This window comes from Genypterus blacodes, unplaced genomic scaffold (assembly GCF_046128005.1).
Source record: "Genypterus blacodes isolate CSIRO-AG114 ecotype Tasmania unplaced genomic scaffold, CSIRO-AGI_Gbla_v1 ptg000133l_1, whole genome shotgun sequence".
Taxonomy (NCBI): domain Eukaryota; kingdom Metazoa; phylum Chordata; class Actinopteri; order Ophidiiformes; family Ophidiidae; genus Genypterus; species Genypterus blacodes.
In genome coordinates, this window is record NW_027466935.1 from 2,477,501 (window position 1) to 2,504,741 (window position 27,241).

General features: G+C 44.4%; 2 protein-coding genes across 2 annotated transcripts in view; both read right to left on the reverse strand.

Annotated features, from left to right (window-relative positions):
• The window catches only part of pdlim5b (PDZ and LIM domain 5b), a 30,196-nt gene extending 25,471 nt beyond the window's left edge, over nucleotides 1-4,725 (reverse strand). Inside the window, exon 1 of the mRNA XM_076163555.1 lies at nucleotides 4,574-4,725. The gene's annotated coding sequence lies outside the window, so the exon portion shown is untranslated. The remainder of the gene's footprint in view (nucleotides 1-4,573) is intronic.
• Nucleotides 4,726-7,331: 2,606 nt separating this feature from the next.
• Nucleotides 7,332-12,882, reverse strand: opn4xa (opsin 4xa). Its single transcript, XM_076164032.1, has 10 exons — nucleotides 12,749-12,882; nucleotides 10,775-10,908; nucleotides 10,479-10,682; nucleotides 10,215-10,386; nucleotides 9,947-10,108; nucleotides 9,536-9,643; nucleotides 9,284-9,455; nucleotides 8,656-8,799; nucleotides 8,352-8,561; nucleotides 7,332-8,320 (listed from the first exon to the last, which is right to left on the reverse strand). The coding sequence occupies exons 1-10, from the start codon at nucleotides 12,880-12,882 to the stop codon at nucleotides 8,222-8,224; spliced, it is 1,539 nt and encodes a 512-aa protein (XP_076020147.1). The 3' UTR covers nucleotides 7,332-8,221.
• Nucleotides 12,883-27,241: the final 14,359 nt, after the last annotated feature.

The following is a 27,241-nucleotide window of genomic DNA, read 5'->3' on the forward strand; positions in this document are numbered from 1 at the left end:
GGAGGGGAGAGCCCTAGTTTAAGATGCAGTGTGTGCATGTGGACAAACAGACAATAATGTCTTACATCATGTGTCTATAGCCACGCCCTCTTTTGTGCGCCGTGCAGCCTGGCAGTTAGGACAGATTACTGTCTTTGACAGTAAATTGCACATCCTGCTAAATCCAAGCAGTGAACATTCCTCTGCTGGGTCGACATCATCACTTATCTTAAGAGCAAAGAAATTGAGTCAATACCCTGCTCCAAAAAATGTGACATAAAACATTTAGCTTATTTTGGGAAACGTCTGGGAACAGAAATGAGCTGTTTATTTGCTTATTTACAGGGTTTGCTAATGTTTCTGAACGGCTGCCAACGTACATAGCGGCCCGTTTGGTGACTAAACTCTGAGCCGACCTACATGTGAAAACAGTGCTGTGATGAAGAAAGCACTGACAACCGTTTGTTTACCTAACAGGAATGTCAGATCAGCTGATCGGCTGGTTGAACCTTGAACCCATCACCCCAACTGCCTGCAATAAACCCTGAGAAGAAGTGACTGAGCGTTCTTCATGAAATGCTGCAATAATTTTATAATTTTCACACATGTTGCAATCACTGCAGATGAGCATGATGCGTGATGCTCACACACACACACACATGCACACACACGCGCACACACACGCACACGCACACACACACCCTGGCTGATTCAGCTCGCCTTACACAGACATACTACTCACACACCACCTCACAGACTCACATGCTCCTCCTACATTACATCACTGATCGATAAATACCACATCCTGATTACACACGCCTGCCTGCATGTTTAACGGACAGAACCAAATGGGAAGTGCAAGGAAGATTTACTGCAGCACTCTGGTTTAAAGCAGCCTTGTGTTGCTTTTCCGCTGAAGAAGTGAAGTCGCAGGAATACATAATAAGCCATTTATAGGAGGGAGGACTGAGTAAGTGCAGCCACATGTTGCGAATTAGTGCATTATTAAATCTTTTAGGGTGATCTGCAGTGATATGCGGCTGTTTCACGTAAATTAGTACACCACATTCGCAGGACATGCTTCATTTTCTAGTGTGTGTGTGAGAGGTCAGGAGTGTTCTGCCTGTGTGAGTTGTCCACATGCTTCAAAAACCCTTCATCATGCATCACATGGAAGTGCATCACCTTCACCCCCCCCCCCCCCCAGCCTGACAGGAAGGGTGGGTGTTGATATGAAAGCATGACATCAAAGCCCGACTCCAGAGCAAAATATAGATCTACGCATCACGTGTGTATGTTCAAGTCACATGCATGAAGAAGAACAGAAATTGTGGAACTCAAACAAAGGTGAGTCTGCTTTGGAACAGACAGACCTGATTAATGGTCCTTGATGTTTACTTTAGAGAGGAGCTGAGAGCCCAAGCAGGCGAGGAACGCATAGATAAGATGTTCAGTATACACGTCAAAAGACACAGGATGGGAAATACACTCATCCATAAGAGCTGGAGTTCTTTTAATGTCGCTAGATATTTAGGGGAGGCGGAGAAAGAGACCAAGAGACGAGCTGGCAAAGAGGTTGCAGATTAAAAAAGAAGTGAAATAAGGCGGATGAGATACGAATATTCTCTTTGTTTATTCAACAAACACTGAGTTTAGACGATAGAAGGAGCATTGGATGAACCAAAGGTCGAGCTCACTTGTGGCACAGTTAGCCATCATGTGATATCTCCACCAATTACAGCCCGAGGGAGGTATCAGAATTATAAAAGGACAAACATTCACCTTGGGGGCTTTACACGAGGACGAAGACGAGGACAGAGCTCCACTCACAGTGAGTTGAGACGTCCTCTCTCTTAAGTCTGATGAAAGACAAGTTAGACATTCTGCCAGGTTTCACTTTTACGAACACGGATTGAATAATTGCGAGTCTGGGAGAAGATTTATGACTGGGACGTCTTAAACTGGGCGATGTTGAAATGTGTCAAAGCCTTTACAGGCCTGGTGCAGACCTTTCCAGTGAATCCTTCATGAATAATAGAGCCTTGTCATCCCTGAAATGTATCATTTTGTGGTTATAAGTCACGCTGCTGCTGTCACGAAACACCCTCGGGGGCCACAGCACCACCTGCTGTAGTCTGTCACCTGGTCGGTTACTCATCACACACACACAGACACACACACACTCGTAAAGTCAGAAGGCAAGGCCATCTCATCTTCACACCTGGAGGACGATGTCGCCCTCTTGCAGAAGCCATTAGGGACGACAGAAGTGTGGAGAGGAGGGAAAAGTCGAAAGTGATGAAGAGAAGGTCAACACCTGGAAGTCCCTCAGCACGTACACTATCTATACACTCTCACAATCAAACCCAAACACTAATACACACACGTGCAGAGATTATGAAAGTCTATAATTAGGCAGCAACAAATTGGAGGCAGCTGTCTCCCTCTTCAAGGTCTGCCAATAATTTGTATTTTTAGAAAGAATTACAAGGACGACCACCAACACGTCGACCTGTTCATCGATCTATCAAGTTAGATTCTTTGTTGCCATCTTTACAAAGTCGGGAAAGGCCACAGGTCGATCTCTATATCCAGATCCGTTCAATATTCCCTGAAGGACAGAGGATAAGACGCATGTAAATACAGCCTGGGAGGACTGGGCTAACAGACGTGGCTTCAGGGAATACTTCCCTGGTTTAAAAGAGACCCATTATCCACTTTAGAGTAACAGATTAACCCTTTAGGAATACAGGGCGTCGGATTACCGCCACGGCCAAGACAAAGCAGATTCCTTTAGTATCGCAGTCGTGTCTGAGAGCCACCCAGGGGAACACAATGCACTATGGGTAAAAACTTCTAAATTATGATCACGCCCGGCTGATCTTCTCAAACTAGACCCACATGCCGATGGAATTTATTTTTCCAAAATATGGAGAGAACAGGCTCCCAGCTCGTCCCATTCATGTCCCTGCTTGTCTTTCTTAATGATATCATGCAAAGGCGTGAGCAGACACACCTTTAATGTCCTCACACACACGTCTCGTCACTACTTTAGGCATAATTCTGGTGGTGTTCTAGAGAAAGGAGGACAGAGGGACAGTTGAAAGCATCATCATAATACTCTTGACGTTGAATTCAAGTGTTGTAGGATTTATTGCACACGCATACCACAGACTGGAAAGCTGTAATTACTTGTTTTGAACATGTGGGATTTTTCTGTTTCTCTTCTCTTCCATCTGGGCTTTCAAACTCTGGATGTGTGGTTAATTTTGAATTCATAACTTATAACTGTGTGGTATGTTTGAAGCCATTCTAAAGCAACAAAGCCTGTTCTTTTGCTTTATTCATTATTACAGGAAACATAATAGACCACTGGCGGGTAAACAAGGAAGGGTGTGAGCGAGCCTGGGAATAGTGACAAAATATGTTTACCTATTGTGCGCTTAAGTTACAAATTGAGTGTAACAATGCAATTTAGAGACATAGCTTTCACCTATGAGTTACATTTAGCCAAACAAAACTACCTCAGTTGCAGGTACAGGTTAAGGTTAAGTGAATATTAAATCACAAATCCATGTACAGATGGGTTTGTTTTGCCAGGATTATGTGCAAGTGTAAAGTTATAATAGCAGTTTGCTTCAGGGACCACTACTTGTACTCGTCCTGCAGTTTGAGAACCACTGGGTCAGGGTTGGATACATTTTAAAAAATCAGGAAATCTGGGGATGAAATATGCAGGAAAACATCAACACTCCACAGCAGAGGAGTAAGAGTGAGTGAAGGGTTAAACATTCACCACCTGACCTCCATGCCTGTGTGCTGCATGTGTCAGATGGGTGTAATCCTCTACTGCTGGCCAAAGCAATGCCTGCCTGACTGCTCTCTCTCTCTCTCTCTCTCTCTCTCTCTCTCTCTCTCTCTCTCTCTCACACACACACACACACACACATACACACACACACATACACACACACAGCACCGTCACCTGTTTCAACCTGACATTTCCACGTAACACACACTGTTTCTATTGAGTCCAAAGTATCTAAAGTAGTTTATATTCTTTCTACAGTACTGCTGTTATATAAAAAATTCCACTACTTCAAATCCCCGTGCAGTGCATTAGTCTGGACCATTAAGCATAATGTAACATAATATAACCTCCAGAGGACATAGATAATCTTGACATTAGGCACTTTCTGTCTTTATTTAAAACAAATAGCCCAGCGAGGTGTTTACTTTGGAACGACTGCTGTGAGTTTCGAGCACAGCACGGAAACACGAGTAAAGTACTGTTAGATGTGGGTGTGACAAATGTGCGTGTAAGGATAAAGTCAGACTTGACATTAGTATAAACTCTCTCCTTCATATTGTAGTGTTGTTAAGTATAAACCAAACTATTTTTTATTTTGGGCAATGTGAGAAATTGTCTATTTTCGTTAAACGTATATCCTACATGTTTTGTTTTGTTATAATCACGTAAATCTCTGGAACATGCAGTAAAAAGTTAACGACTCGCTTATTCTCAAACAAACAGTTGTTGCCTTTAGTTTCCTTTGTTGTGGTGTGCAGTGCGGGTCATATGTTCGGGACTCACCTTGCGTTGTGTGCAGCAGGGGTCTGTGCTCGAACGTGCCTCCGTCCGGACTGTGTCGCTCCTCCGCCTGGGAAGTTGAAGTGGGCTGAGCGGGACGGAGACTTCCGCATATAAGCCAGCCCATGTGGCCGCCGGGAGGGAGGAGGATCCGGGCTGCGAGGCTCCCACGGCCCGGGCCGCCCGCCAGCCTCGCTGCTGCGCTCTGTCTGTGTGCAGGCGTGGGCTTATCCCCCGCACAGACACACACACACACACACGCACACACACAGGTGAATTATGGAGGTACACTGTGTGCTTTATGTTTATGAGCTGGCACCTTGATTGATGCCTGCTCACCTCTTCACCGGTGCGTCTAAGCTGAGACTGATCTGTTCAAGAGGCTCGATGCTCGTCAAATGACACACCGGGTAAAAAAACGTTTGAGTGACAAATCAAGTAAGATCAGAAAAACAATTGGTGTAAAAGTCAGAAAAAGTAAGAACGGAGACCAGTGACGCCACACGCAAACATAAATGTCAGGGAGGAAAAACTAGAATAAAATGTTTTCACAAAAGCAAATAATGTAAAAAAAGATTCTAAATAACTTTCATTGGGTAAAAACAAGGTTATGATTATGTATAGAAAGAAATAAACTGATAAATAAAAGCAAGGTCAAATAAAGAAAAATATAACCCAATGAAATATAACTACTACTATATTACTCGTAAAATTATGAATTGAAAAAAAGTTAATTGAGATATAAGGGATTCGATTACGCTATTAAGTAGTGGCGTAATAAAGATGTCTATATGACTCAAAGAGAGTTACGCCATACAGAAGCCAGCTGTCGTTTGGCTCAGGCATGTGTGTGTGTGTGTGTGTGTGACGTTATGACAGAAATATGTAAACCTGTGACAGGACATCACTTTGTTATGTTGCGCCACTTGACAGTGATGTCATTCTTTCCACTGGATGCCTCCTGTAGTCAGGACACGGAGGAGTCATTTGTCAGCTTGTTAAAGTCATACCAGGCATCCGTTTGTCATGAGGTGCATGAGTTTGGAAATAAAAACAAATGTGAATACATGGAGTTGTACAGAGTAATTAGCCAAATGCATTTCTTCCCACATCTCAACTACACTGAGGTAACAAAATGTATGTTTAGACGTGTATAATGTCCTATGTTGGAGGCTCAAACCAAATCTCCACAGGCCACACATGCAGGTGTTCAGCCTGTCAGGTTCAGTAGAGCGTCTTAGTTTCATAGTGATCGCCTGCCCTCTAGTGGTCAAAAAAGAAAATACACGTTGCTTGCTGTATGGATTTCAAAGCGACTACATTTTTTGGCCTCGAGCTAGGAATGTATTGTTAATCCTGCCCTCCTCGGTGTGTGGGAATGTGTCATTGATGTGTATTCAAAGGTAGAGCATCAATGCCTCTAGCCCAAGGTAACCAATATTCATAAAGCCAGCTCCAGGCAGTGAAGATACACCTGTGAATACAGAAATCTACAATGTTAACAAATACAATGCTACACAGGAACCCACATCGTCGCTTTGCATGACCTCCAGTGCTGCAGACAAATACCCTAGTGTGCTGTATATGTACTGTTTACGTTTGTTATATAGCTCAGTAATCTCCTCACCATACTGAAGCAGGCTCTACACGTGATCTGATTGGGTCCTGAGCAAGTTGACATGGAATTTGGTATCATTCCAGAGGTTAATGTAAGACAAAGATAAGGTAAAGTAAGTTGATACGGCATCATTCAAGAACATTCCAAGAGCAAACATTTCAAGTGTAACAGAGATAAAACAATCCAACGCTACAAGGAGAAGAGCAAACATCAACAAAAGGCCTGTCTGTCTGTCTACGTAGTTCAAAAGATTTTGGCATTCCGACCTTTCCACCTGGTTGCCACCATCAGGTCAACAAAGACATGTGATTCCAAACCTACTGGCAGTGCAACAACATTCCCAGATAAAAAAATGTTATCTGTACCTTTATCACTTTTTAATCTGTTGCAGGTGGTGCAGTTCATCCTGACATGTTTGCAACCTCACAACGTTTACATACTGTGCAGGGCGCGCAACAAACACATTCATGCACATTACTAAGGTGCACAAGCAGACCTGGAATGCCACAGGTTTGACTGAGAGTGTGAGTTTATGAGACAATATTCAGCACAATATATAACAATGGGTTTTTGTGAATCACTTGTGTCAGTGATTTTAGCAGAGGGTATTTCACAGTAAACACACATTGCTAAGATGCATGACCTGCTCTGCCCCCAGTAGGTTCGATACTATTAGCTATCTGCTTTCTACTGCATAGGTCAGCTGTACCATGTAAATATATGGCTTTAAACTAACCCCCTCTTGTGCAATGCTATTGAACCGCTGAAGTGTGCGAGTACTTTATCTAAGGGTGGTCTACATACCTTTAGATCATCTTTACCTAACTGGATAAGCAACACTGCTCCAGAAAGCCTGTAATGAAAAGCACAAGTTCAAAGAGGAACTCACCGGGTGTTTGAATATCAGAGGAGGAACTCACATTAACAATAACTTATGATAAATAGGCTTAAGATAATGTAAGTTTGGTGGTGACTCATGCACTTCTGTACAACAAATCCATATGATTGACACTGTGTAGCAATATGCTGTCACTGTCAATAATAGAGCAATAAATACATTGAAAAACTACAATTGGAGAACCCGACAAACTGTTCATGTTTATTCCCCACAACATATACACACATGCTCAGCCATTCTTACTGTAACAATAGCACCAACACATAATGTGTATTGTAGGAAGGAAAGCGCCCATGGCTGACTGCGTGACTCTTCCTGAGAACATGCGTCACAGATCGAATCAACATAGTGCTAAACATTTTCATGTGATTATATAACTCTCATAGATGAGCTGATCCTTTAAACGGGGACAGGTCTGCTTATTCTCATGTTTATAGTGTAATATAGTCAGGAGTGTGTGTTTTACATTGGCAAAGTGACAAAACATGAGGTTGATGCCACTCGAAATGCATCCAGAAACACCCAGTCTGTTTTCAGTCAGTGTAACCATCAGTGCTGCAACAAGGGAGAGTAGTGGGGCGTAGTGAGGACGGGTGTGTTTTTGCACATAAAAGTAACGGAAAGCTTTGAAAGTAGACGCACAAACAAATATAAACACACTGGAGTCAATTATTAAAAAAAATGATGATCTAACCACAAAATATGATCTCTGCACTCTGAAATTTGATTCTTGGCTGCTTCTTACAAACTTGCATAACATGTTGGACTCAATTCTTAGTCCCCTCATAAACTCATTTTGAGGTTTAGGTTGAAACACAAACTCTTCAATTCTTCGATTTCACTGTGCGTATGCCGACAGTCCTGAGGTCTTGTTTCTGACATAAAGAAGGATAGCATAATTTTGTGTTATCTGATTAAACAGTAAACAGTTGCGCATGTGATTGCACATGAAAACTCATAACCAGATGTGTTTGGCTGCGGCGCTCGGCTGAACAGTTGTAATAAGTGTTGACGGCAGCTAAAGCAGAATACCGCAGCATTCTTGGATGACAACCAAACTAATTTTCTCTTTTGTGCCACAATAACAGACACCCAGGCGGAGATAAACAGATACAACGTTCAGCTTCCGCAGCTTTCAGCACTGGGATCTTTGCACAGACTCCCTGAGTTCAGTCGAGCAGCCCAGGCTCTGTAAATCCAGCAGCAGTCCTCTCATCCAACAAGGTGTTTGGGTCTGATGACGGCACACACTCCACACACTCCACGTAGTCCGGCCATGCCAGGGCCTGTGTCTCCTTCTGCTCATCTTCCTCCTGCTCTTCATTGTGTCCTCTCAGTGGGCGTTCCCGCTCTTTCTCCAGCTCGTCTTCCCGCTCTTTGTTCTCAGCATTCGCCTCCACCGTGGCCACGCTGACAGACTTAGACAGCAGGTTGTGGTCACATCCGTTTAGCAAGCTGTGCTCTGGGATGGCAGCCTGACAGAGCAGAAGGGAAATAGGAAGAAAAGTAACCTTGACATAGACGATCACAAAAGGAAACCACACCTTTAATGATGAGCACCTACCCTACCTGTTCCTGGCTTTGGACGCCCGTCTTCACTCTCTGGTTAGACAGCGACTGGTGCTTTTTCTCCCTCAGAGCGACGAGGGAGGAGCTGGATGTCAGATAATGTCCCTGCTGGTCTACGGGGTCCAGCTCCACATCGCTCCAAACCTGCTGACGCAATTACGTTAGACGCAATTACATCAGCATGCTATCATCCACGTAGCAGTTGATCCTAGAGATTCATTGAAGTCTATGTTTACAACTTGATGTAAACATAGCTTGAACAACTTGAACACAGGATTGCTGCTTTACAGACACACCTTTCCAGGCCAACTGACACAAACATGGCTCATATGATTTCTTACTCTGTGCTCACTTTACCATTTATCATTGTTGGCCTCCAGGCCCATGTTGTACTTTTGCATGAACTGCCTGTTGGGTTTCTGTGCTCACGTTGTTTTGAGTCACAGGACATAATGAGAGATAGAGAGTAGAGAACAATGCTTACTGTCTCCTCCTGCACTTAGAATTGTAAATCTCAGATAAAACAAATGAAATAAATATGTAATATGAGCCCTATATAATAGCAACACTACATGTTTATACCTTAATAATTCCCCTAGAAATCCTTCGTCCAGATTCCAAAACTCACCGTCTCTGCTGTGGACATGGAGGAGCCTCTGTGAAATTTGGCTTTGTAGCCCGGTGACTGTCTGCTGAGCACCGAGTCCCTGAAGGAGGAGGCACTGTTTGACACAGAGATCTCCTTTCTGGGTGCCTGTGCCAGGAAGTGGAGACACGGGACGTTCTCTGCCAGCGTGTCCCTGCAGAATTTAAACACAGACTCTCGTCACGTAACCTCTCGTCATCTCTTATTTAAGCTTGTGACATGTTGGATACTCACCTGTATTTAGTGTGAACGATGGCGTAGATGAAAGGGTTATAGATGGTGGATGCCTTGGCTATAACGGCAGGAACGGCTTTGGAAACGGGAGTGAGGATGCTCCCGTAGCTGAAAGGTGTAGAGGGTTTAGATGGTGAAAAGGTGAAGGTCATCTATGAATGGACTGTGATGTTTTGATCTTATACTTCATCATACGGCTTGATAGTGACATTGTACAAGAGGTAAGAATATGACCCAGAAGTGTTGTAGTTACCATGATCATACAGGTTCAAGGCTGAAACCAAGGTGACAACAACTATGATAGTTTGTCTCCCAAGGTCTACCAGGGTGACGTGCACAACTAAAGCACTCTGACTATAAAAAGAAGGAATCATTTGATCATAAAAGAGCATTGCTGTGTGATATATTTACCCGGCCCAGGCAATAAGGGTGACACATGTGTAAGGTGACCAGGAGAGCACAAACACTATGATGACCACAAAGGCAATCTTGGCCAGCTTCCACTCGGTGTTGATAGACTGCTGCTGGATGAGGGCCGACTTCCTCATCTGAGAACCCAACCTCTTCAGGTCTCTGTGTGGGCGTAGAAGACAAGATCAAGCGGCTTCTGCAAACGGGATTACGTACTAACAGATATTTAGTTTTAAGACTTTGAAGGAAGTCAACCGCTGATATTCACCTGCTCACATGGCGGATGGCCAGGAACATGCAAAGGTAACAGTAGGATATGACGCCCAGCGGTATGAAGAATACAAAGCAGCACAACATCAAGGTGTAGCTTTTGTTGGCTGGAGTCGACGTCACATAATCCCATGTGCACGATGTCATCAGGCCCTCTGGTATGTATGAACCTTGGGGGAAACAATAAAGATAGATGATGTAAGTAAAAGTAAGGGCATACTGGTGTAAAGGCAGTGAGAATGTGATAGGATACGTCACTTACTCCAACCCAACAGAGGTGCAAGACTCCATGCCAGAGAGTAGAGCCAGACCAGGGTGACCATGAGGAAGGTGCGACGTTTGGAGGTCCCCTGGATGGCCTGCAGAGGCTTGGTAATGACGATGTATCGGTCTATGGAGATCGCCAGAAGATTGATCATGGAGGCGATTCCAAATAAAGCTCCACAGAACGCGTACATCTTACAGCCTACAGGTCAAGAAGAAAGAGAAACCATTGATTATTGTGATTTGCTCGGTCAGAGAGTTCGTACGGTGAAGGATCGATTGTAAACTGAATACCTATTTCTCCAAAAATCCAGCCCTTGTTAAGCGAGTTGATGAAGAAGATGGGCGACTGGACCATTGCCATGAGGAAGTCGCTTACTGCCAGGTTGATGATGAAATAGTTGGGAGGAGTACGCAGCTTCTTGTTGCTAAAATGGGAGAGTTGAAACAAGAAAGTCCATGTTTAAGATTGTATTGTATATAAGCTGTTTTTACTGTATAGACGTTCCTAAGCAGCGACTGTCGTCCTGGATTGGTTCCTCAGTTCTCCTGGAGAGGGTCAGGTTGTTGATAAAGCCTCTCATGTTGCTCCTGCCCCCTCTCTGTCGCTTGTCTTTGTATAATATATAAAGTATTCACAGCCGCCTTTGATGTTGTTCAGGTGTTACGTAATTATATAGGCACATGTGGGGACAGTTACTTAAGGACGTTCATCTACATCTAGTATTAAAAGTTACTTCCATGAGTTCGTCAAACTCCATAAAAACGTATTTATCCTTTGAATTTGAACATTGTTTTGGCAGAGCGATTGTAAAAAAGAGTCAACACAGCACAAACAAGCGCGTTTAGCCCCTAAGTGTATTTGTGTGTTTACATGTTTGCGAGTGAGTGTGTATTGAGGAAGTGTGATTGGAGAGGAGATTGAGTGATGCAGCATTTGAGATAGGGAGTGTATGATCGTGCCTCAGCCTTAATGCAGAAAGCATGTCAGGCCCAGCATACTAGACTCCAGCACTTGGTATGAAACACTAGACTACACTGTTTACTGTTTTATAACCTTTAAAGCGAAAAGGAACATAGAATTCTACCTTTTTTGTTGTTTTTTTTCGGTCAAAACCTCATATAAAGGCAATAAAGAGGGCAAAGTTGAAAGATATACTCATTTGTGGACTCACTTTGTTTGTTTAATAGACACTTTAACTTGAATGTTTAGCTTTAATATCCTCCAGCTGCATTATTTATTATTAATGGCGTCCCTGCAGAGTTTTCTCTTCCTCTTTATGTGGTGTGTGTGGTGGCACTGCCTCTACGGTGTAACTACAGGATCCTCTACTGTATTGAATTTATGCATTGACTTATTCAGCACAGTTAGCAAAACACTACTCTGCTTCCTGCCAGCCTATTGAATATGTGCGGCTACAGTGAAAACCTTTACTTCAATAATTGTGACGTCAGCGCTCCCCAACACACCAGCATACACTGTGTTTCCATCTACGTCTCATCTGTGTTGGTCACGAGTTCAATGTGAAAAGAAGCATATACAACCAAATCAATGAATACAATCAATCATTGCTGAATCATTGCATCAAATTTCATAATTCCTTTGTTTATCGCAACCAAATTTGCATAAACACGGTTAGATTTAGATGCACGTTTGAAATGTGAGCCTGAGGTTGTTGCTGTATTGTAGATGCAGACACATTTACCCTCATTGTGCTTCATTGTGCCATGGTGGAAAGTTTTGTGGACATTGATTCATGGGAAGGTAGCAGAATGTAAACCTAAGCAAATGCATGTCTGTCCAGATGGCCACAACCATAAAGTAAATAGGTCAATAAAACACAACTGTGAGTGATTTGACAGTTGGGGTACAAAATGTCAAAATAAAAAAAAGCCTTGTTGAGTGAAGTATAGAGTGAAGCCAGTGTGGTTTGACACAGTTACAAGCTCTCCACTAACATTGCTGTTCAAACATCGCATCAGGAAATTATGGATCCTTCTTTGTGTCATACTGATAATCTAAGGACCCCTGATGGAAGATTACAGGAAAAGAGACTAATATGAATGAGAAAATAGATAAATTGATTTGGCAGCAGTGTCAAATGAGGACAGTTTCCCAGTTAATAATGATTTTCTTCAAGGTTCTAGACACAATTATGCAGTCTTTGGCAGTGGAGGGGGGGGGGGGGGGTAAACATATGGTTCAGTGAGTAATGACAACCTTAAAATGGATATTTGGGGGTCAAAAAGACAAACAAGGTGGCCTACCTGAAGAAGGCGTACATGACTAGTGAGTTTCCAGTGACTCCCAGTGTTCCAATCAACAAGACGAAGAAGGCAATAATGTAGTGAGCGTGGTCCTGCACGTCCACCTGCCGATAGAATCCTTGATCCACGTCCATTTCTGTAACAGCAACCACACACAGACGGGTTTCAGTCATCACTCCACTTAACTACGTCCAGGTTCACCCTAGAAACCACCTAAAACACCTAGCAACCACTCTAAACATCATTGAAAACAGCCTACGAACACTAAAGCAACCACCCTGAACACCAAAGCAACAACCTAGCAACAACCTTGCAATCATGGCAAATACCACGACAACAGCCATCCTAGGAGGGGAGAAGCTGCTGCCTCCTGAGAGTGCAGTTACATAGATGAGACAGAAAATTGCAGTAACGAATTACGTCCTGAATGCGTTGTGTATTTTAATGTAAACAAGAGTAAATTGCAGCTTATCATTTCGCCGCTGATATAAAACAGCATTGTGAGGCATGTGATGTATGAACCACTTTCAACCCAAATAGCAACAACAGCTGTGGTATTGAGCAGTAAACAGTAATTTCACTGAATTATTTTTCAGCCCACAAAAGCCATATTGTGGGAAGCATGAGTGGAGTCTTGGCGACCTCGGTGTCTTTAACCAACTGGTTTTCCCGGGGCAAAAACAAAAGATTTCCAGGAATTCCGAGCCGACATGTCAGTGGGTCTTTGGGTTCTGAGAAAAGCACAATGTGTCTACAAAATTGAATATGTGTTCTGTACATTGCAGGTCTAGTGGCTCTACAAGAGGCGGTAATCAACCCTAAAAATATCCGACAAAGGCACGAATCCTAAGCATACAGCAGCTCCAGCTCAAACAATAAACACAACACAAAGAACAAAGACACAAACTGCAAGACCCCATTTCACATTACCAGCACAAACACTTCAGTACAGTGCAGGTATGGAAGGAAGAAGCGATGTCCTGGGGGAGTCGGGTCAGAAATGATCGTTCGTGACCTTTTCGCTGTTTCAGCTGTGGTGGAGTGATTGGATCAATGGGAGGTAGGAATCAATTATCTCAACTGATTATTACCATTAGGTTGTAGCTTGGTACCAGACTGTGGTAATAATGTTTGAAAATGGGAAGAGGATGTGTGTCTGAGTGTGTTGCTTATGTGAAGTGCCATGTGTGATGGAAGCAGCTCTGCATAAAATATGTTGTGTGTCATTTTGTTCTATAACATAAACTGACCTGTTATAGCACATACAGTAAATCATAAGGATTCTGGATGCCATATAGGCTTTTAAGAGTTTTTGGAAAATGCTTAGAAACAGCACCTAATAAGGAAACGTCTGCTCTCTCCGCCCTTATCTTAAAAAGACTCAACAAAGAAGAAGAAATCAGTCAAAATGTACTGATACGCATTCTAAAAGTCGGTTTTTAATCTGCCACAGTGGCCCAGGGATTGTTCTGCTGGAGGTGACGGAGAAATATTGATCAAGGAAGTGATTCATTCGAGGCATTTGAGATAATGAAAATGACTGTATGGCCGCCGCTTAACTGCATCTGTGGTGATAAGAGGATTTCTGTGTGTTGTGTTAATGTGATGGAATCGGGAGGGCACGCTGACAGCCCAGATTCAACCTAAATCCACACCCTGTCTGCGTCTGAGCTACGTTGAGACAGCAGGACGGTGACACGATTCTCCAAACCACCTCATTAGAAAGAACAACAATGGAAGGTTTCTGTAAATGCATTAGTGCAGGAAATAATGTGTCTCTTTCTTGTTTGAGCACCACGTGTGATAGTTGACCATCTACCAGCTCATAAAGTATCAGATCCATTATTTTTGCCCCCTGCTGTGCTCAGTCCAAGCTCCTGTATCACGCTCAATCACCTTCACAAAGGATCTAAACCTGCTCTCAAATCAAAGCCGTGAAAGTTGTGATAGTGGTGAGAGATACAAACGATCCTCTGTATTAAAACGGTATTTTTCTATTGATGTCTTCTATGTATTTTGTTTTTGTCTATCATTTATGACAACAGGTGCATCGTACGTGTTCATGCTCACTCAGAAGTCACTAATGCACAGTTAATGTTCACGGGCAAGCACATGAGTAACTGTATGGATGAACCAGCTTTGATGCTCTCAGTGGCTTTTCTGCTCTTTGTTGCTTATCTGTTGAACTGAATACAAACAAAAAGGTGGATAAAGAGTTCACAAATTATTAATTTGATAACAAGAGAACATAACCCCCCCCAGTTGATTAACTGCTACTGATTACTTAAGTAATCAGTAGCAGTTAATCAAATGAATAGAATAAAGTAAAACCCACACATAAAGTTACAGAAGTTGCCATGGAGACCAATGAAACAGCCGTTCTTTTAACAAACGTAATCAGTACGATACCTGGTTCAGACAGTGACCCTCCACTCCTCTTCTGGGCACCTGTGCTGGTGGATCAGAGGCTGTGCGGCACGGAATTCAAAAAGGTTTGGTTGAAGAATCCACTCTGGAGGGATGAGGTCGACGCCCACCAGAAGTTAGATGTAGATTTTCTCTCTCTCTTTCTCTAATACAGCAGCAAACCACAGTTATCAGTGCTGCAGGCTGTATGAGAGGACAGAGGGAGAGAGAGAGAGAGACAACACATTGAGGCCCTCCCCCATCCCTCCCCCCTGCTGGCTTCCCATCACACAGAGATTTCATAGGGCACAGTGCATCGATCAAGCCAGTGTGTGGCATATGTGCGTGTGTGCGTGTGTGCGTGTGTGCGTGTGTGCGTGTGTGTGTGTATGTATGACTTACTCAAATGCTCCTCAGATATTTATTTGTTATTCATTGATTACTTTCAAAAAGGTATTTTCACAATAGCAGCACTCTAACAGAAAATGTGTGTTTCTGTTTGTGGTACGTGTCGTTTTTGGAGCAGAGGTGAGAATGTGACACAAGGTGATTTCAGGACCGTGCGGAGAGACTATTTAGAAAGTGTCCAAAGCTTTTACACGCTATCAGACTTGTTCACTGCTCAGGCTTGTGTGAGGGGAATCTCAAGAGAAGCACTCAGCCAGATAAAAGCCTCCCAATGTTTATCATCTCATGCACAACTGAGCACACAGCTGCACATCCTCCTCCTCCGTCTCTTCGCCCTAATATTTACCTTTTCATACTGAAAGGATAGCTCCTCGCTGGATCTCGGCGGGTTCAAATGAGCCAGAAGATGCCGTGATTTATAAAAGAGGCATTTCTGTGTGTAGATTTAGATAAGTCGTTAAACTCGCGGTTCACTTTACTTCCAAGAGAAACAGACCTAACAGACGCTGCAGCACTGGAATGAACGCCGGCACTGTATCACACCCAGGCAAATATTGGTTATGACCTCCCACTTAGGAGGTTTTCAGTCAGGTTGCACATCATCCAGGGAGGAACTGTTATATTTTGACACCTGTCGACCTCATGGTGGCGCTGTAATAAACACTCTCACCTGTTTGCCTCTAAATTTTGAACTGTAAAGCTGTTTTTCTTGGATTGTTTGAGTCTAACCACATCTATCCACACAGGCCACGCCTCTTTGTATTTTCTTCTTACAATTTATTGCCAATTTTGACTAAACTTGCAAAATTTGGAGCACGTCCCCGGAAGAACCCAATGGTAGCATAGGAACTGCTGTACAGTAGCAAATAGGGTTTCGTACATGCAACCAGTGGGGTAGCTGAGTCAGTAGCATGCAAAGGGTTTTGATGGGGATTTACTAGTCACAGAGGTAAAAACATGACATTTTTCTAAGACTGCACTCTCTCTTCAGTGAATTTCAGGCTTCTTTGGCCTTGGCAGACGTAAGCGCTTCAACGCCCAATCTCCATTATGTATTATTATTTACTACTTGCTGGGTCAAACAACATAGTTAGACGAGCATCTGATTCGCCGGGATACAAAGCTTTATTGTTGTCTTTGTGTATCACAGAGCTTTCAGGAGATGATCGATTTCAGCAAAAGGAACCGTTAATGGTTGTTCAAGGACGACACACAGTTCAACCCTAACCTTCTGACGGGAGAATGTGATGAAATCCAGATACAATAGCCCGGCGACAATCACTACCTCTGTGAGGCTTCAGAGGCGTCGACTTAACTCTCTAGTGCACAGGTTTCTGTGGTTTTGCAGTGCTGTGCCTGTAAATACTGAGAGCGTGTGATCACAGGGTCGAACATCACATCACGCCCTCTTAAATCGCCGTTTTTGCTCGACTTCCCTAAGCCTGGATTAAAGACAGAGAGAGGAATGAAAGAGCGGAGGATGTACAAATCACTGCAACCTTCCTTTTGAGGGCAAGCAGCTGCAATGCTTAAGCAAAACGCTGCACTGATGAGAATCCTCTATAGCCGAGATGACTCCAAGATAGATCGTCAGGTGGCTCAGTCAGACTGGAGGAGGTGGGGTCGGGGGGGTATGTGCCTTCTTCATTTCTCTTGGGTGACCTCACCAAGACAATAAACGATCCATTTACTGTCAAAACGTCTGTCAGGTCCTTTGAGGGAAGAAAATTGACAATTGTAACCCCCATACAAATAGGTCCGCATAAGATGGAGACGGAGAAGAAAATGAGCAAGAGGAGCCGCGAACATGATACATTCAGACATATCTGCAGTACCAATGGTGGGGATTTAGACAAGTGCCTGAATAATCTTTAAAACCATTATATTATACATAAATATATAGATTCAAATGGAGTTCCCCACTAGGACATTTAGTGAGATTGTATCGGTCCTGAAAGGCAAGAAGCTGAATTGTTTGACTTCACTTATATTGTTTTTTCCTTCAATCAAATTTGAATATTTGGCCCAGCATCATAGAATATTTTGACAGGATTAAGAGCTTTTTGGCCTTGGATGATTGATGTGCCTGAGATCATAAACGCTCCATAAACGCTTCATTAACCACACAGGCGACAGATAGTAAATGAATTACTTCTCACCTTTTGTTGATCCTTATTAAACTTCTTATATCGATTATGTTTACATTACATAAGTGTCTCTAGAGCAGCCACAGTGAGGCAGAGGGAGACCACAGGTACGCCGTCATTAGGATAAAGGTATTATCTAATAGAGCAGGGGATCAACTACTCATCTACATTAAGGGCCCCCTACTGGCCTGTTTGTATGGATTACTGCAGGTTTTCACAGTGCAACACACATAATTGATAGAAAATCAATAAGAGATCAAACAGCACTAAATTCTCTGCAAATTACAGTTACAGACATTAAAATGTGTCAATCCAAAGTAGACACATTTGTCTCAGTCGGTAACATTTTTAGAAAGTGAAAATATGACTTTTATGATGAATATAACTCTAATATTTTGTCTTTTTTGCTTTAATTTGTTCGATTTATGTTGTGTGCATGTAATCGTGCATGGTGGGAGGAGCTACAGTGTGATTGACAGACTGTAATGTTCGATTTCCTCTCCTGTGCTGATGCTAAAAATCATTTGTATCATTTTGAAAACTTTCGATTTTCCCTTATTGGCCATCATCACAAACAAATACATCTAAAATCATTCACTGAAATTAACCTCCTTACCTTTGAGTTTCAGAGGTGCTTGCTTGCTTGCATCCACCAGGGGGCAACATAAGCGCAGCAGGAGGAGGTTTAACCCTTCATCTGCAGGGGAACTCGTTCGTTCATTCATTCATAGGTTCACTGCTGGAGCTGTGCAGGTCTGTCAGGCTATATAGGACTCAGCCAAATCCCTCTGAAAGGATTGAGACTGACTGAACGGTACAGATTCCTCCACACAGACATCATGACAACACAGGAAAACACACACTCACACAACACACTCACACAGGACACATCTGAACCTGACTTTTCCTGGGGTTATCACAGGTTTGCTTGTTATCTGTCTCACTTTCTGAATTTATACATTATACTTACACATTACCATTCATAATAGTGTGTATAAAATTGCATTTATCATCCATAAATCCATAATGCTTCTGAAATCTAACACATCTTGAGCAATTTTGTGGTTCTGATGCACCAATTTAAGATTTGCAGCTTTTAAAGGGAAATAAAATAATCCCATGAAACCAATCGTACTTCAGATTACTATTTAGTTTACTTTAACTATTTAAGTGTTGTCACTCATCTTGCAGATAAGAACCTGCAGTCATGCCGACTCAGCTTCTATTTAGCTTTAAGTCGCTAGTAAGAAGAATATTTAACCTGCTTTCATGCATAATGTCTGCATCTTCCCCAATCTTCTCTGTATTGCAGAATTCATTCTATGGTTTTCTGAATACAGCACAAACATATTACTGATCTCATACTTGATCATTAAAGCAGTCAGACAGACGTTGCTATACAGAGGAATACTTAACCTTTCACCTTCCTGTTTGTAAAGTTATTTTTAATCCATGATCTAAAGAGTTGCTCTATTTAAGACAATTCTGTCAACACATGTAGATATAAAAAGGTTCCTGTGTTCTGTCCGTCATGAGTTGTGTATGTTTCTAACTATAACTGGCCTTTAATTCACACTCTGTCTCCTCACCGGCGTTGGGCGAGTGTAATTGTGTATGATCACTGGATGCAGATCAAGCATCCAAAAATATTCACGCTGCTGGAAGGAGAGATGACGCTCTCATGTTGCATATAGAGTTTTGTTCTATTTTAGATATTTGACTGATAGATTTAGTAAGTGGAACTCGTACACATACCAATTCTGTTGGCCACACACACCGACTCTCCACTCGTGCTCTCTTGCTACCTTGACCAGGAAAGGTTACAGAGCACGTTTCTCACACACATATACACATATACACAAACACACACACACACACACACACACACACACAGACACACACAGACACACACACACACACACACACACACACACACACACACACACACACAGACACTAGTCTAATGAAGGGAAACTACCTGCGTCTCTCTCCAGCTTCTCCTTGCTCATTAGTGATCTGACTGTATAGAAACATGTCAGACTCCACACACACACACACACACACACACACACACACACACACACACACACACACACACACACACACACACACACACACACACACACACACACACACACACGTTTGTTATTGGATATACTTTCCATTATTGCTGCAGAGGTTGGCAGGAGTGATTATCTCTCTTCTTTGTGGTTCTCTAATTATGAGGCAGAGGATCAGAGTTCAAACATATTATAGATACATTATCACTCAGCTGGTGATAAGAGTCCTGCTCAGGCCTGGACTCTTACTCCCACCTAGTGGATCCTGGAGACAAACACCTGGAGCAGATGTTCTCCAGCATGCAGGGTGGAGGAGTAGTTGTAGGTGGTCTGAGGTGGGCCTCTCCAGTTGTAAATAGTGTTCTGACACGTGTGTGACCACTCTGGTGTCTGTGACCCTTCACCTCTGAAAGCTTAGCTTTACCACCTGGGGGTGGACTGTTCTCCATCTCGCAGCACCTCCGGCAGGCTGGCACACACCCACACAAACACACACACACGCACGCTCCTTCACATTCAAAGCTGATGCACATGTCTTGCAGCTCTGCATGCGTTCGTCCTGTTTCTGACGCTTCGTGTTTCAGTGGCTTGTGATGAATTGTGAGGATGCAGCGTTCTCAGCCGCTTCCACGTGGATGCTTGTCTTTACATCAGTGCAACATCTACTGCACACAGCACCACCGGCGTGAGCTGTTGCTTATTTTGGGCTTAAGCACATCTGGGGTGTGTTATGACTAAGGCTCTCTTCTCCCCTCAGATCATCACTCTCTCTCTCTCTCTCTCTCTCTCTCTCTCTCTCTCTCTCTCTCTCTCTCTCTCTCTCTCTCTCTCTCTCTCTCTCTCTCTCTCTCTCTCTCTCTCTCTCTCTCTCTCTCTCTCTCTCTCTCTCTCTCTCTCTCTCTCTCTCTCTCTCTCTCTCACATTGTGCTAAAAAGCAGAACAAAGGTTGTCATAAGGACTACAGGCTGATTCCATGTCCTAGATACGAGCGAAGGATTTAGCCGCACAGAGTCACAGAGACAAAGGCGGATGGTGACGGAAAAACGCAGCCCAGGTGTGGCGCTTGGCCGTCAGGTGCGTCCATTCAAACCCAGAGATCTACCAGATGCAGCGCGATAACGACCTTTGATAACCTCCCCTCTGCTCAGTTGCAGCCATTTGTCCTCCCTGGTGGCACCTCAGATCCCCCGAATCCATTCAGTCCCACTGACTTGACAACTAATCACCCTCACTGCCCACCTGATCCAGCGCCCAGGTCCCTTTGATCCGCTTTATCTCTCACTTTAGTAATGTTAAAAAAAAGATACACGACCAACAAAGGGCCGAAATGAGACCGCCCGGCCCACTCTCTTCTTCATTATCTGCTTTCTTTTATTCCCTTGTCCACATGCACTGCGGGACAATGCGGCGCGGGAGAACAGGGTGGGGGGTTCATGACAAGTCTTGTAACATGATGACACACCAAAGGCCAGGTGAGTAAAATCCCCCTGCACAGTGGGACATGTGTCACAGCCCGCCGTGTCTCCAAAGCCTTTTTTGTGGTCTCGCGTCTCCCTCCTTTCCCTCCCGGCTGTAACGATAAAGCGGCCATCTGCTCTGGGGACTCAGGCCGTCTTTGTCCCTCAGAACTGATCCCTGGCAGCGGTTTCTCTTTGTCACGTACGCAGATAGTGTTTCGACGTTTGACACCTCCTCCACTCCACGCTCGCAGAAGGATTCTCCCGCCGCGAGATGAAATGTGTTGGAAATTCGATAGCTGTTGTCTTTTCCAGAGCTTCGGCCTCCTCGTCCCTCCGGTGAAAACACTATTTTTTTTTAAACGAGAAGGGACATTTCTAAAGGAATGCACGAGTGTGTTGATCCTAACTAAGAGCTGGATGATTGACCCTTGGACTGACCTATATTCACCGCCCGAGGGAAGGGCTTCAACGCTGAAACTGCAGATGCCTTCTAAACCGCGACCTGACCCTCCAGTTCCAAACTTCTGTGATAAACCAGAAGATACCAACAGGATCTTCTGACCTTTGGGGACGGCGATCCTGCGTTCCTTTCGTCTCATTCGGTAAGACGTGAGATTCTTACCACCAGTTTGATATTTGCATGTGGTTGTTTATCAACCTTGCTCCTGTAATCTCATTCACATGCTGTCATTCATCAGTAGTCTCCTAAACTGTCGGCAAGGTAACACAAACCGACCCGACATCCTTAACCTACTGTTGGGCGCTTTGGTTCCCAGACGCTCCCTCAGACCAGACCGGTTTGTCTCGTCACGATGAAGGTTAGACACCTTTAGAGAAAGTTCATCTCTCAGGAAGACTTAGAGCAACAAAGTAAAAAGCCAAATCAACCTGACCTCCATTTTCTGGTAATGATAACAGCACACACACACACACACACACACACACAAATACACGTCAATCCCGCTTTCCAATTACACCGTCCGCACATTGACGGCCTCACACTCGTCGGCGGTAAATCCCTTTAAGATCCCGACGCACCTGCAGCGTTCTTGCCTTTGTGTCCGAGCGTAATCCGGATTAATCCCGCCCTCTCAGCCGGGGTTTAACGTTCCTCATTGTGTGTGTCAGAGTGGATTACAAGCGGACACGTGCTCGCTCCCTTTCACACGAACTCGCCCGGGCTTAATTACACATTTAATGAGCTCATATCTAATATCTCATTACAGGTGCTTTACTGGCCTTCAGGTTTACGGCAGGGATCCGCCTGTCCAACCGGTAGCGTTGCTTAAACCGTTCGACCTTGGGAAGCAAATTCCCGCCGCAGTTTTCTTTCCCATAACCTCGACTCCCAAGAGAACTGATTAGATTATGGCGGCTTTACATCCCGATTGTCTCTTTGCAAGCCAAGTCCCGTTTGTTATTGTAAAGCGTTTCCCCTCCTGCAGCTTGTTATGCGCCATTCATACAAAGTTCAAGGTCGAGGCCGCGTTTGACCTGCTTTTCTCGACAGGAGGAGAGTTTGCGTAGCTCAACAATAGGCGCTAATGCTCTTTACGACGGAGTGTTAAGGCGGTGATGTCATCTAAACTTTGCATCCTGTTCAGCGGCGTCCCAAGGCCGATTTCTGGAGTCTTCTTCAATGAAACCGTCTGACAAACTGTCACCCACAATGCAACAGGTTTCTACTCCTCCAACATCCACAATCCGGCCTCCGCTGTTATATATAGTGAAATTATGTAATTGCGTCCACGTCGCAGTTATTGCCAAGATATGTAAGAGAACAATAAATAACCGGCCGTAACTCGAGCTGCACTATGAGGACAAAGCATCTCTGTGGTAATCGACTCTTTAGCTTCCGGAACAGAAATAGGAAGCGTTTGATTTGTTCGCTGTCTCCCATTTTTAACTGTTTACAGGCGCTGTGATTTATTGTGATCTTATTTTAGACCTGCGGCACTGATTTTACAAGCGCTGTCTGGAATCGGTCTGTTGCATCGACGCCTGGACTCGTCATTACGTCGTTCCTGCCGCATGCAGCAGGTGAATAAAGGTCAGATTAGTCGAACGCCTGATTGATCGATGAACGCTACTCCTTGATGTATTTGAGATGGGCGCTGATATTCAAGGTGACTTCGTGATGTGATTTACATCAAAGTGACCAACTGTCCCGTCTGCTGCGGGAGACATCGAATCCTCCGGGTATTACCGGCTGGAAGCATGATACGGTGTGTGTACGTGAGTCTGTGTGTCTTGTGTGTGTCTTGTGTGTCTGCGTGTGCATGCTCACATACACACAAGCACACGTGTATGTGTGTCACAGTGTATTTATGTAAGTGGCTGACATAAATACATCAAGGGGACCACACAGCTGTCCAGTGCCATGTTTCCTTGAGGTTAAGACCTGAAGTGGACAGCGGGGGATTGTTCCGGCCCCTGAAGGAGGTCATCTTCCTTCTCCCCCGGTTCTTTTCCCCGTCTTAAACGCCCTCATCCAGGTGAGTCAAGCTGCCGTCTCCTGCTTTGTCTTTTCCATCCGCGACAATGGAGGAAAACACGGGCTCTGGGAAAGTGAACTGCACGACGGGAGTGAAAGAACTCGGCTCTGATCTCAACACATGCCAGGCTGGATTAGAGGAGGGAACCGGAGTGGAAACAGGATCTGGCCGTCTCCCTATCACTCTCTAAACCCCCGCAGCTCCTTCTAAGACATCCTCAACACTTCCTTCTCCAATTATTGTGACCTTGTTACATTGGGGACGAGGTGGGACGCGGTGGGTGTGTGTGTGTGAGGTGGGGGGGGGTGGGGGGCCTCGTGAAAGTCATGCGCCACGCTTTGAGCGAGCGGTCCATCAAGTAAGAAGGGTTTGAAGGCTAGAGGTTATCATGAAAATAGCTCAGCTCGACTCTGTAAACTGATATATGCATAAAGCAAATGGACAACAAGCAACGTAATTATTTCCTTCCCGAGGGAGCGTTTCATCTTCGCCCGTGAGCGGGGGGAGGTGGAGGCGAGGCGGGAGGGGTCGTACTCAGCACCCAGCCGGACGTGTTTGTTTAGTAACACAGTCGGAGGAGGGACCCGGGCGGACTCTCTTTGAATGCTAAAAACCGTAAAGCCAGCATAGTCTCTGACACGGTGCCACCTTGGGAGGGAGCGATCCAATCCCACATGGCCGCTGTTTTTCGACGAGGGGCCGCCGCCGACAGCTGCCGAAAGTCAGAGGTCAAAGTCATGCCAGGTAGGTATCAGTATCCAGGCATGCAGGCTGCACAGGGTAGGCGGCGGTTGAAGGATAATGTAGGGGCTGAATTAAAATGATCCAGGGACGCTATCAGCCTGACCACAGACGCCTGACGGAACAGCGCTCGTAATCCACACACACACACACACACACACACACACACACACACACACACACACACACACACACACACACACACACACACACACACACACACACACACACACACACGATTGGTCATGCAGACAGCTGGACGCGGAGGCTCCTGGAAGTTATTCACTGTTTTGGGAGGCAGCCAAGCCATCCCGGTCAGACATGAACAAATCACAAACTTTCAGTGGTGTAATTGAGCACAGATCAAGGCCGCGACCGCAGCAGCAACAGCAGCAGCAACTCTGCTCCACCCAAAGGACCTTGATTTCATCCTTTCCATCACGGCCCAATCAGGTCAAAGGTCCATGTGGGGAGTTTACCTGATTCCCATTTGCTCATGGGGTGATAATTCACCCTTGGTCAATAATAAGCTGTTCTCACACTCTCACACACACACACACACACACACACACACACACACACACACACACACACACTCACACACACACGGGTGTACCAGGCTGGGCTGATGTAATGCAAACTGACAAGACGAATCCCAAAACCACTGATAACAAACTATAAAACATTCATTTAGACGTTTTAGTGTTCTGCAGATATTTGGTGTTCACTTACATAGAGGTTATTCACAATAAATCACGTTAAAGATACAGAAGTTTGAAGTACAGTAGCTTCTATAAGAATCCATTCAGAAGACCCATGGACCTGGAGAGTGAATGCCAAATATGTCCAGACATAATTACTACTATTATCACCTGAATGCACTTTTACAGCAGAAAAACGTGTAAACGCATCAGCAACTCTTTGAAATAGGTCATTTGGCTTTAAAACATTGCAGTTCCTCTCTACATGTCTGAGCCATTTAACCTTCCTCACTTCCTCCCTTCTATTTATAACAGTGTCATAGTCCTGCCTGCACTTTGATAGTACCAAGTGTGCTTATTCACACACACACACGCACACGCACACGCGCACACGCACACGCGCACACGCGCACACACGCACACACACACGCACGCACGCACGCACGCACACGCACGCGCACGCACACGCACACACACACACACACACACACACACACACACACACACACACACACACACACACACACACACACAAACACACAAACACACACGCACGCACACGCACACACACACGCACACACACTCACTCACTCACGCAAGCATGCAACTGCATATTTATTCAGGCACACTATCTATGTGGGTGCCGATGCCAACAAATACTTCTGAAATGATTGAGCAATGAGTAAATCAGATGGAGCTGCAGCACTAAACGCCACAATAGTCGGGCATCTGGCACCGAGCCTCGTCTGGATTGTGTACGTGTGTATCCTGATGGATCCGGGGTTAGGGGGGGGGGGGGAAGCAGCGTGAATCCTTCCGCGTCGGGGACGCAGTCCTGACTCACGTTATTATCAACATCTTAGTGACTCAATAACGCGATAGTAATGTAATGTAATGTAATAAGCTCTACAGTATCCAGTGTTTAATAGTATAATGCCATACCAGCGCAAACTTCAGCCTAAGAAATGACGAGGATCTGTCCGAATGTACAGTAGATTGGACTGCATCGCACTGTACATGAGCTGCTTTTATTAGTGTCTACTTAGTGTGCATCAAACTGTCATTGGGTGGCATAAATCTGGGCAGCGTGAGCTCGGAGTTGTAATTTAATGATAGATTTAGTGTCGTGCCGTGAGTCCAAGGTATAAAGAGGTTCAGTGATCAGTGGTGGCACGCTGCAAAACAGCAGGTGGCACCTGAGAAATGATCTACTGGTCTATAGGCAGTATAATATGGAGGGACAGCGATGGTAAGTATGCATCAGATACCGCCGGATCACTAAACGCCTGAAACATGGGAGACGTTCACTGAGATGAGATATTGCACGTCTGTCCTCGTGCAATGCTGTCAAAATTCCGATCAATTGGCAGTAATGGGCCTAAAGTGTACTGGATTTGTGCTGCTGAGGCCAAAATAAGATGATGTCATCAGCGCAGTGTCATCAGCGTAGTGTCATCAGCGTAGTGTCATCAGCGTAGTGTCATCAGCGTGTCACACATCAATTACAAGATTATTTAACGTATTTATAAACAGCCTCATTAAATGGAACCAGTATTTGCATTCTGCTGAGTGGACATGTTTTTTTCCCTTCAGTATCTCCATATATATGACAAATACACTTTGGATTAAAAAGCTACACTTCTGGGTCACACAAGGATGTGAAAAAAAACAATTAATCGTCCCAACTGTCAGTAGTTGTGTGTGGAATGTTGGCTCATGGGCTCATTGTGATGTCAAGCTGCACATAATCATCGTTGTGATCATCATTCATCTAAGAAGATATTTTGAATTGGAATAAAAGGGAATGACAGCTAACTAACTGATGTAACACTTCATTTAATATAGTTTGTTACAAATTGCCGGTGGTTACTTTGCTTGAGAAGCAATGAGATTCTATATTAGACTAAAGCAGCTGCAGAGTTGGTGTTTCTTTCTAGATTCCTGTCTTAGTGACGGCCCGTTGCTGCTCTGTGAGGGCCGACATCAAAAATTAAGGGCTTTGGTCCCATCAGCGGCACCGATAATGAAAGACGGCTCTTCTGTCTCAATGACTCGTCTCTTCCTCACACCCCATG